The 12,632-nt window shown below is 31.3% G+C and overlaps 1 protein-coding gene across 4 annotated transcripts in view; it reads left to right on the top strand.

Moving 5' to 3' along the window:
• LOC118205916 (UTP--glucose-1-phosphate uridylyltransferase-like) overlaps positions 1-12,632 on the top strand; it is a 137,012-nt gene that overhangs the window by 58,223 nt on the left and 66,157 nt on the right. For all 4 annotated transcript variants that reach the window (XM_085814810.1, XM_085814811.1, XM_085814807.1 and 1 more), the window contains 2 exons: positions 2,963-3,094; positions 6,955-7,062. In XM_085814810.1, the coding sequence (XP_085670936.1) occupies positions 2,963-3,094; positions 6,955-7,062 (240 nt within the window). The remainder of the gene's footprint in view (positions 1-2,962; positions 3,095-6,954; positions 7,063-12,632) is intronic.

Raw genomic sequence — 12,632 nt, 5'->3', positions numbered from 1 at the left:
CTTTGTGTGAAGGACGACAGAATGGCACCTTAAAATTGTGCTAATTGTTACAAAAGAAAAATGTTAACGGAAGTTTTCTCTTTTGGTGGTTTTGGTTCATGATTTTGAAGTGATGATGTTTAATATTGAAGGAAAATGTGTTTTATGATAGCTCCGATTTTATAATTTGTATGTAATGTGCTATTCCTTGCAAAAAGGAGCATTGGCTATTTCTCTAAGGGCATTATTTTGAAGAATTTAATTTTGTAGAGTTTTTTTCCAGCATATCCTGGTATGGGGCAGACGTAAAGTAAGGGTACTGTTTACTGTTTTGTGTAATATATTATTGTGAAAAGAAAGATTCCTATGTGTTTCGAGTGCTGTTTTAATCAACTAACTCCGCTACTTAAAAGCAACGTGCTGCGACTGTTTGAAACAAAATACTTTTATCAAGTGCACTGTGGTTAAATAAAGCGTAAGGTATTTAATTTTCAAATTTAATCCGTTCTCTAACAAATCAAGCGGTTATTTTTTAATCTAATTAGTTTAATTAAAAATATATTTAAACGATCAGATGTCTAATTTAAAATATGAAACATTTTTCTGAAGTTACACTAGCTGGAATCATTAAAATTATTCTATCATTTTTCTTCTTTGTAACTATTTTGGCTGCAAAAGCGGCTAGTATTCTGTAAGATGATCACCTTTTCAGTAGTAGAAAATTGCTTGGAACAATAAGCTGTATTTGAGTAGCTTTTTTGTAAACTTTGAACAATTGAAAATCCGATATAAAGAGTATTAATTGTTTGAAATGATAAAATTACGCTTCAGTTTTTTTATCTCTCTTGTTAATTATTTTTATCGCAATATTTTGGAAAAAAATGTTTAAAGTAAAATTTAATTCTTCAGTTGCCAATTATCCTATTGAGACACTGTTATATCATTTCAGATATATCAAATGCGATGCAGTTATTTCAGATATTTGAAATATGTTTTCACAAACTAACTAAATAGAGTTTAACTTAACCTTTTTTTCAGTTGCTTTTGAATTGCATTGTGTGATTTTTCTGTGGCTTCCGCTGAAACTGTTTTATGAGCGACACGTTCCTTGGTATAATCTGATTGGGTGACCTATTTTCGTGCACAGCACATGCAAGCTGTTGACGAAATCCTTATAATAGAAAGGGTTGCAATCGGCATCCCAATGCTGCTGTTTATCAATGAATACAATATTTATTCGACTCTCTCAACCACATATTTGTCTCAGCACGGATAATATAAAATTCGAAATTATTCGTTTAGAATTTTTTTTTACTTATGCGAAAATTACAGACAAGACCAAGTAAACAGAACAAGTTTCACGCACGAAAGAATTTCTGTGTTATTTTTTTAACTATCTGTTATTTTCTTTTTATCTATCTGTTATTTTAAAGTAACTTGCAATATAAAGAAAAATGCACATAAATGAATGTGTCTTCAACATAAGCTTATGCGCAAAGCGATGTCTTAAGAAAAAGATTTTCTAAATACTTAAAAGTGTTGCAATTAAAGCAGATAGTAAATAATTATAAATTTATTATGGTACGTATAGACTAATTGGTCTAACTGAAAAAAGTAAATAAATTTACAAGTGCATTTAATGGTTTTAATTAAATTTTTTATAGACATACATTAATTATGTTACTGTGTATTAGTGAGAAGATTCGACAGAAGGTTGTGTATTCCGTAAATTTAGCTAAAATAATGTTTAAAAAACGAATGGGAGATTGGAAAACATTTCAGTAAAGTACGTTTAGTAGCAAAATACAGAAATCCTATATTTATTAAATAACTGGATATTGGTATTTAAAAGTACAGGAATGTTATCCTTTGTCTTTTAAGAAAAGGCAACGTGTGTTTGAAAGCAATGAAATAAGGCATTTAGGAAGATCTCCTATTTTTATTAAAGAACAAACGTTTTAGGAATTAAAATTCACATAATTTTTAGCCTTCTGCATCACAAGTGTCTCTCTCTGTACTGGGATTAATAAGGATCTCATTATAGGAGGTTTCTGTAGTTTTTAGGTACGTAATCTGCTATTTTTGGAAACATCTTCTAACTTTGAAATTGATGGGGATTTTGCCACTGGGTACTTTTAAACTCAGAAGATCCACATTATCTTATTTAATAATATTAAAAAGTCCATGGGCTAAATCATCAATGAACTCAAATGTTTTTTTTAATACAGTCTGTCATATTTTGGGTGTGTAAGTTGCGCCTGTATTTTTTAATTCAAATAACATTTCTGGCATTCTTACGGGGGGCCCACCAGCGGACGAGCGGTAAAGTCGCTGAACACTGGTAGTTCGGTCCGAGGTTCGAATCCCGCGAACATGGCTGCATGGGCGTTTTCGTGGTTTTCCCCAATGTGTAAGGCATCGTGCATACGAGCCATTTTCCCTTAGAAAGTCCTCCACGAAGGCATCATCCCTCCCCTTAGGCAGATAGCCCTAGTGTGCTTTGCCGTAATTAAATAAACCAAACCATTCTTATGGGCTGACGTTCTTCCTCTGAATCTGATATTTCTAAAAGTAAGGTTCAAAATGTAATATTGTTTTAACAATCACTGAACACTAACTTACCAGAGGATTTGCAGATAGCTCTAGAAAACAAGCAGTAATAAATTTTAAACCTCGTGTTAACGTGACAAAACTGCCAGAGAAACTGTTTTACGGTTGTTTAAAGCACTGTCATTTGTAGAGAGTTGGGGGAATAAAGATAATATTCCAAGAATATTATTCTTTCGGTAACATAAACACAACTCTCATTTACAATCAATTTAGTGTCAAATGTTTTAATTTACATAGCCATCAGTATACATTTCTGTTTTTTGTTATTACTTAAAATCAGGTATGTTATTACGGGTTTCATTCTTAATGCATAACATAAATTATAAGATAATAAGGCCATTATTTCATATATTTTGCATTATCTCTTTTTCAGGCATTCGGCAAGCAGCGTAAAGTTAGCGATTCAACAGAATTCAAGCAGCTGACAAAACAAGATGCGAAGAATGAACTGGCCAAAGAACTCGAAAAAATACTGAACACAGCTCCATCTACTGTTGAAAAGCAGGTACATAAATTTCTGTCAGTTACTTACAGTTTTCAGAGTTTATTACTCTTATACCTTCATGAAATTAAATCCGCCTTCGTTTTCGTTTACTCACATAAATTTTCATTATTATCAGTTTTTCGCGTCTCAGAGATAACTGACTCAGTACTTGAGGAAAATAACCTCGGGCAGTTACTAGTAAATAAATGAAAAATTTGATGTTAGAAACTTGTTTCCCAGTTTGTTATTTGTTCAACTTATTAGTTGAATTTTGTGATTAACCCAAGCACATAGTACGTGCATCCATCTTTCTATCATTATGCTGTGTGTAGGAAATATATTTAATATTTCTTTAAACAGCTGGACGGTAGTCATGACTAAATTGTAATCGTCTTTGGATAACTTAAGTGAACATCTAGCTTGTGAGGGATCTTCGTAGATTCTGTCCCTTTCATAAAGCTACCCAAATCAAAGATTCTCTGTAAATTAATGTATTCCGTCCTTGCCAGATACCTCACAAATGTTGGAACCTTTTTTTATCTGCCTATTGCAGTCTCCTTTGAATACACAAAACAAAGCCCTTATTGGTGTTTAGTTCCTGTTCATTTTTAGAACTTTTACGTCGTTGTGTGAAGTAAAGGAAGTATTGCATTAAAAATTTCGGATATTAAATGTCAACGGAAATGTCCATTTTGACCGTTCCCGAATCTACTTGGAAGGTTTTTTTGCATGACGTCTGTACGTACGGACAGAATAAACGACTCTTTTACAAATGGATTGTAAAATGGATTCAAAGGAGATTTTTTTTTAGATGTCTGCACGTATGTATGTAACTCGGAAATGTAACATTGAAAATTTGTACATGAGTCTGCGATTAAAATGTAGTTGTTCACCTCCTATTTTATTGCAGTCGGTAATATCGAACATTTATATATATGTAAATGTTCGGTATTATATACATATTCACACACATACACACACCCTTTTACCCGGCCTTCAGAGTCCTTACCCGGCCTTTACTTTCGCAATCGTTGGCCGTAATCATACACTTCCAATTGCAGTAGTGTTTTAAATAACGAAAATATTTGTGTTTTGGCAATGCCAAATTAAACAAAAAATTTCAGACAAATAATGAAGTGTAAATTTGAATGTGGTGTCCCTGTTCCTATTCTTACATTTGGGAAAATTTTATACTCGTTACGAAAAAATAAAATTGTAAGAAGTTTGACTATAAGACTATATATATTATAAGACTATATATATTATAAGACTATATAAGAAGACTATATATATTATGAGAAGTACGACAAAATTAATCGGGATATGAAAATTGGCAATTTTTGATGTCATTTTCAACAGTCCTTGAGAGATCGGTGAATTAAATTAGAATAATTTGAGGAAATAATTTTAAATGAAGTGAAGCAAAAATTGTGTATAAGAGTATACTTGATCGTACAAGGAAGTTCATGTAGTGTCCGCATCAGATTCTTCATATTATTAAGTTCTTTATCCTTGAATTTTTGTTACGAAACATCACAGAACTTCTGTACACATCCTAATAAATTGCCTGTTTTTCCGTCTTCATATAAATATTACATAGCGATTCATTTACATTTTTCAACGCAATCAGTTCTAACAAAATTCTTGAAATTTTATGTCATTTGCTTTCCGTTTTGAATAGTTTTACAATATCAGTTCAAGAATTAGATTCTGTTTATTGCTTTTTTAAAATTTTATTATTTTTGTATTAAAATTTTTAAACAGAATTAAAAGAAAAGTATTACGAAATATAATTCGTATCAGAATTGTAAACAGATATTTCGAAATTTAGAAAGCGAATATTACAGATTTTTTATTACTTTGTGAAATTTTTAATGTAGTATAACTTAATTTCTGTGGCAGTTTTAAAATTAATGATGTATCTTTCTATAAAATTGTAAGATAACATGATTATTACAGTTGGAACGCTGGCGAAATAGGAGAAAATTGCATGTTATTGGAAGTTCACACAGAAATATGCATTATACATACATTCTTTGACTGCTGACTAGTCCTTTATAGAATTACAGGTCTACTGTCATAGCTTCGTATATAGAATAAGCTCTTGTTTTGTATTCATGTCTCCACCAGCGGTGTTGTAATTTGATGAAGAAATCGCTGAAAGTGCATTTTGAAGCGACGTCGTTCCCTTGATTCAATTGTAGTTGAATTCTTCCCTCTTGGCGCTGGCTGATCTTTCTTTTTCGGTGTGTAGTTACAGTAGGTTTGGAAAACGTAGCTACGGGCTTGATTTCTTTAAATATTGATCCCAGGCATATACTTCCAATTAGAGAATTTCTTAAAATAATTGGAAAATTTTAATGAAATAGTCGTAACACATCACCTGGGTGAAAAATGAATCTTAAGTTTTTATAGATCCCCGCAAAATAAAAATCTCAGTCACTTAAATTGTCACTATGCTTTATTTAGCAAAAATAGCTAAATTAGTAAAACACAAATTTCATAGAGATATTCGAGAAAAAAAGACTTAAATTTATGTCGATAACAACATAAAAAAACTACTAGCTTAAGTAAATTTTTGATGGTATCGACTTAAATTTAAGAGTTTTAAGAATAAAATTTAGAAAAATGGCTATAACATAGGTAATGTCTGCTTTGGAGATTATTCGTTTTTAAATAAAACAGCATTCGGAAATAAAATTTTAATTGGTCGCTTTATTTTGAATTAAAATATCTTTAATTATATTATATCCGCTATACAACCAGTCGTTAGCCTTTGCATGGTGAAAGGAATATACATATTACTTCAAATGGACATGATTAGTACAAAGTTCTATGTTTTGCTATTGATTCTAATCCTGTCACTCACTAACCAGTAGTATCTAATTCGCTAACTACTATTTTTGGACTCAGAAGTTCAGTATAATATATTCTGCAAACCAGATTTGATTGCTAAGAGTTTTCAAATAGCATTAAATAACGCAAAGAATATATCATTATTGATCTTGTAATAACATTAATTGAGGTAAAGAATGTATAATAGCTTGCCTGATTACTGCTTTAAAATAAATATAGTTACTTAAATACTAAAATTAACTACACGCATGTTTTAAAATAATAAAATGCTCATTAATCACATTTTTGTGCATATAAACATCCGCGCACCATACCAAACTGTGGTGTTTATTACTTTCCGAGGAGACTTAATCGAAAGAATTTTCACATTGAAACTATATGTTTTTCACTTTAAAATTATGAAATAATGCTATGTCAAATAATGGTATGAAATAATGCTACGGGTTGGGTTATATGCCAATACTGAAACCTGTTATTATTTTCTAGAATACGAATTTTGTAAATTTCTGTGAATAAGATATTCCGTTTGAAAATATATATATATATATATATATATATATATATATATTGGTCAATACTTTTATCGACAAACTACTAAAGTCAGAAACCTTTTCCTAATCTGATATTTCTTTTTCAGTAGCGTAGAAAGGAAGCATTTCCCTCTTCAATTTGTGTACGACTCCTGAACACGACTTCAAAACTTTAAGAATAAATATCATGGCTAATTTTTGCTGTGTAGGAGTAAAATGCTTTATACTTCATAATGAGTATAACTGTTCACAAATATAATTATAAGCAATGGGCAAATGCATAAAATGTTAGATTTCGTAATTTTTACAAAATTAACTTTTCTAAATTTAAAAATGTGAAAAATGAATTTTTGCATTATTTAAAACACATTGACAACTAAAATGTATGGTAACGATCAGAGGTTGTAATAGAGACGGTATGTAAACATGCATGAGTATTTGTAACGATATTATGGATGATGCCAAAACGAAAATGATAGTTTTATTTCTTTCTAGAGGACGGCGGAAGAATTCAGAGGCTTCCAAAGGTTATTTTCCCAGTTTCTTCAAGGAACGAGTAGCACCGTGCAATGGGACAAAATAGAACCTTTGCCCGAGGGAGCTGTAAGTATTGCCAATGTATTTGTTTTAAAGAGAATTTCATTTTATGTATAGATGTTCTTTACCGATTTATCATGCATTTTGTTATGTTACAGTTTCATAACAGTTTAATTCTTACTCTTAAAAAGGTACGTGTGGATTCTGGTAACAACAGCCTATATGATAAACTTAAGAGTACCTTAAATACGAAACTTTTCTTTTTACGTGTGCTTTTTGTCTTTTATCGTTGTTATTTCTTGTTACAGCGATAAATTCCATCTGCCTTCTTAAATTGATAGTATTTCATCCGTGAATGTGCTAATTATTTTCAGTTCATTATCGACTGAAAAAAAAAATTATGTTATGCATAGTCAAATGCATTCAGCTTACACTATTGTTGTACAACTAAACACTGTCTAAAAGTGAAGACAGAAACTGTCTTCTTTGATCAAAAATTTCTTTTTTTGAATGCATTATATTTTATCTATTGTTGGTCAGAAGAAAGGAATCAGTTAAGATATTGTGTGAAACAATAAGGTATTTGTAATACAATCATTAACTGGATTAACTTTATGAAGGAGGTGTTTAAAAAAACATCTAGTCCATCATCCTAATAAAGTTGTCGAAAGTAACAAGAATCTCTTTTTTTTTACATAGGAAAAAATGATAGGGGATATTCGGTATTATGCGTCGCTAATCCGAAGAATGCTTTCTGGTTGATGTTCGTAACATATACGCCAAAACAAATGTGCAAAATATGTTGCTTGGAACTCTATCTCGCATGGAAATAAAGGGCGGAGAAAATTGTTTCAAAGCGATTCTTGCTGCAGTTGCAGAATTGTGGTCGCCAAAAATTTCATCTGTTTAGACTGGCGCTGTTTTAAGTTGATTTTGCCGAACTGAACTGACTGTTAACTTATAGCCAGAATACCACCGAGATCAGTAGTTTATCTGGCTCAATCAAATTTATGCCAGATGGGCACAATAACATAGAACTATCTTCACATAATGTCCGCCTTAAGGAGGGGCAAAGATGGATAAAGAATAGGAAGACCAGCAACGCAAGAGCTCACTTGCAAGTAACCGGCCCGGTAAAGGCATGACTAAGTGGGAGTCATAAAATGAGTGTAGAATGTATATAAAACTAGTGAATTTAAGAAAAACACAGTACAATAAATAAGTAAGATGCAAAATTAAGAATGCTTACATTAGGTACATTATTTACAGGTGGGCATTAGGTGAGAAAGTTCGGGTCCCTGATAAGGTGGGCGCAGTTTGGCGTCCTCATTCAATATTTCGTAGGTAAAGATATCAAAATTTTTCATATAGTCACAGTTAAGAGCTTTCGTGAAGAATTTCCTGTTGATCTTATTCAGGTGCTCTTCTAGAGTGTCCAGTTTTAAGTCACAGTGCAGTGTAGCATTGCTCACAAAAAAGTGAGCATGGGTGATAAGCCTTAAGACTTTGTTCTGCATGATTTGAAGTCTTTTTATATCCTCCTTGGTAGCCGTGCACCAGGCCGGCGACGCATAAGTCATCAATGGCCTAATTGCCGTGATATACATATACTACCCTCTTTTTCCTGAGGTCTAAGCTAGAATCAGAGGCGTAGCTAGGGTTATCAGCGCCCGGAGACAAGTGAAGATTTCGCGCCCCCCCCCATCTGCCAGAATGCAGTGGGGAACGAAAAGAAAACTTTATAAAAATAATAACATTTTAATTGTTTAATATAATAATAATTGCTAAAATATGAAATATTTTTAATTTTAATTAGTTTAAATTATTAAATATTTTAATTTTTAAAGCACTTTTAAGAGTATATTTTAAAAGTTTCTCTAAAGTCACTAACTTAGAACGTAGTAAAATAATTAAGACAATAATGATAGTTCGAAAATATGATTATTCTAAAATATTATTCAAATATAAATTCCGAAAACTTAAAACATCATATTGGATATAATAATATAATAACTTGAAAATGTATAATGACAGTTTCATGTATAATGCTTCAAACGTAATCACTAATTTCAAAGTGAAATTTTCCTAGCTTTAGCTGCTGCAAATTTATCGATTAGTTCATCAAAATTTATACTCTGGGCAACCTGCTGCTCCACACTGAGCAAAGCTAAGGCAGACAATCTTTCCTGTGCCATGGATAATCTCAGGTAGGACAAGATAAGTTTTAGTTTACTGAAAGATCTTTCACAGCTGGCGATGGAGGTTCCAATAGTCAGTAAAATCTGAAGACCAACTCTCAGATTGGGAAATACATCTTCTCCGTACTGTACAATAAAGCGAAGCAGGTCCTCTGGCATCGAAAGCTTAACATCAGCTCTTGTCTTGAGTAGCATTCGGCAGTCCATTATTTCAGTATACATCTCCAAGCCATCTAAGTCTGTATCGTAAACGTTTTCCATGGAAATGCAGCACTGTTTCAAGCTACTTTCGTTGCCTGTAGCCATTAGTCCGTTTATATCTAAAAGAAAGCCAAAATTAGAGTCTACTTTCTTTAAGCTGATGAATCTGTCTGCCATTTCTATGTGTATTTTTTCCAGCATACTTTCATCAAACGCGGCATTTCATTTTCTGCTGTGAGTCCTACATCTTCTGCAATTTCTCCAGGCATTTTCTTCTTCTTTCTCTGTCGTCTTTCAGCTTGAACATCACAAGCATTACACAGTCCTTGGCGTCTCCAAGATATTTCATGCATATCTCATCTCTGTTTTGTAGAAGATAGTCCTGTAAAGCCTGAATATCTCGAGCAGCATTGTGGAAATTCATAATGGGGTCTTGAAGCCTTTTCTGAACCCTGTCAATCTTGGCAAGTACTGTATTCCAGAAACGAAGGAGAACATAAAACTCAAAAGTTAAGATCCGATGCAACAATTGAATTGCATCACTTCTTGTATCTGCATTTTCATCATGATCCTCTGCAATATTTTCAAATAACTCTACTAAGCTTTCGAGTTGATCATGTACCAGTTTAACAGCTTCTACTCTGGCACTCCAACGAGTTTCTGACTTCGACTTCAACGATACACCTAGAGTAGTTTTCAGTCTTTTCCATCGGAGAGTTGATCATGAAAAATAAACATAGATAGCTTGCATGGTACTAAAAACGTCAAAGAAGCTACCTCAAACAGCATGAACCCCAACCAAATTAAGTGTACGATTATCACAGTTAACAAATATAGCTTTTGGGTTAAGTGCTGTGAGTCTTTTTTGCATTCCTGGTTTGTAGCCGGACATTACAGGCGCATTGTCATAACACTGTGATCGACAGTCTTTGAAAGCTAATTTGTCTTTTTCTAGTTGTTGTAATATTATACCTGCTATACTTGCTGCATCTTTTTTATGAGTTTGAATGAATCCTAGGAAACACTCTTTTATAACGACAGTTTTCTCCTCAAAGTCAATATCTGCATATCTAATAAAACTAGATTTTAGGAAAGACTTTATCTGCAAACCGAATAAATGTTAAGCTATCAAACGCGATTTTGCGTTTTTTTACGTTCCCCAGACGGTATAGTGATTAAGAGAGCAGACCGAAGGGCCCAGGTTCGAATATCGGATAAGACATTGGTGTATATGTCCGTTCCTTCATAGGAGGTAATGGCGGCCATCTATCAGGTAATAACCCTGAAGGATTTATAATTTTTCACTTAGCAATTTTCATTTAAACAATTTATAAGAATTTATTAATTTGAATGTACAATTTAAGTGTTTATATTGTTTAAAAACGTACATTTTGTCTTGATAAATAGTTTTTAATACGTGGATATATAGCGGCAAACATTATACGACCTATTAAATTGTACACATTCTTTGCTATAGTTTATTTAAACTTATTTCCTCGAATTATTCTAACTTAATTAACCAATCAATTTTAACTTAATTAACCTCAATCAAGTTGAAAATGATATAAAAAATGTCAAGTTTTTAAATAAAATATTTTTTCAATTTTTATCGTACGGAAGCCAAACTTCTTATATATATATATATTTAACAAATATAAAACTTTATCAAATACGAGTATAGAAACCGGGAGATAGCAATAAAAGTTTGATTTCGATACTCGGCGAAAATTATTTTTTATTTCATTTTATTTATTTAATACTTTTTTTGACAAGAGGTGAATATTTTCTTCATTTAAAACACAACTATAATTAGAAAATATATGAAAAGACCAACAACTGAGAAAATAAAGGCTAGGCAAAGGGGTGAGTGCACAATGTACGGCGTACAGACGTCACGAAAAAAAAATCCCTTTTGAGTATATTTTAAATCCATTTCACAATCCGTTTTGGAAAAAAATAATTCTTTATTTTGTCTGTACGTACAGATGTCATACAAAAAAATTGTCCGAATTGATTCGCGAAAGGTCAAAATGAATATTTGTATTGAAATATGATTCCCGAAATTCTTCGTGATTACAATATATCCTTTTTTTTTTCGTTCAAAGAAGTAAAAATGTTTGCCTTTTATTGTTTTTATTAAACATGAAAAAAATTCAAAAATAATATAGTTTTTATTGACTTACTTTTAAATCACTGAGATTATAATTTAAGTTAAAATTATTTCTAAACTTTTATTTTAATTCTGAGTTTACTAATTTATGAATTAGAATTTTGCGATAGATTCTATAATACTTTAAATATGCTCAGTTACACTTTAACTCTTTCTTAAGTGAAAAGTCAAATTACATTAATTCTTTTTAATTGATAGAAGCAGCAAAGATTATAACTTGTTTACAGTTAATTCTTCACTGTTAAAGAAGTAGAAAGGGGGCTTTATTCTTTTTCCCACATCACTAAATCAGTGGTTCTCACATTTCTTAGAATTTTTAATACAGCATAAGAGTTTTAAGCACTTCAATTCTGTATATGGGAACAATGAAAATGTTTCGGCATATAGATAAGTATAAGATATTATCCCTCTACAGCTCTATAAAATCAGTAAAGTTCAGGCATTATTAGCAAATCTTAATTCAATCAATCATTTGTGATCAGCTACTCTTCGAAGAAAAATTTTTACATAAGAATTAAAATAACTATCCTCTCATTAATATCATACATTAAAGGAATAATTTTGTTAAGACAATGATATTGTCTAACTGCACAACGAGGAATCAATAACTCTCTGTGTAATAGCATCACTGAATAGCACATTTAATAAAATTGAGATTATTGCAAAGGAAAAAAAATTCAAGTATAATTCTTAATCAGATAATTAATAATTAAACAAATTTCCATTAATAGAAATTTTCAGCTTAGGTAAATACATTTAAATACACAACTACAATGAATTTTTAATGACATAAAAAGTTTTCTCATTATAAATTATATAATATCCATAACTTTAAAAAAAGGGGGAATTGCTTACCTATTCCAAAACAGAAGTGCGCTGAGTAGAATTCACTTAGAAAATGTAGAATTTCTTAGAGGACACTCATAAAAAATGTTTTTTTTTTCTATTTATTTTTATTCAGGACGTCCCATATTAAATTTTTTATAGTAACTCATTACAAATTAAAACATTTTTTTTTGTAACACACAACTAAATTTTTCTGAAAACTTTCAAAGTATCTTTCGAAG

The sequence above is a fragment of the Stegodyphus dumicola genome, chromosome 4 (genome assembly GCF_044657685.1).
Source record: "Stegodyphus dumicola isolate Sdum_Otavi_A_Nest chromosome 4, ASM4465768v1".
NCBI lineage: Eukaryota > Metazoa > Arthropoda > Arachnida > Araneae > Eresidae > Stegodyphus > Stegodyphus dumicola.
Note: the sequence above shows the minus strand (reverse complement) of the source record. Positions and strands in the feature narration are given on the sequence as shown.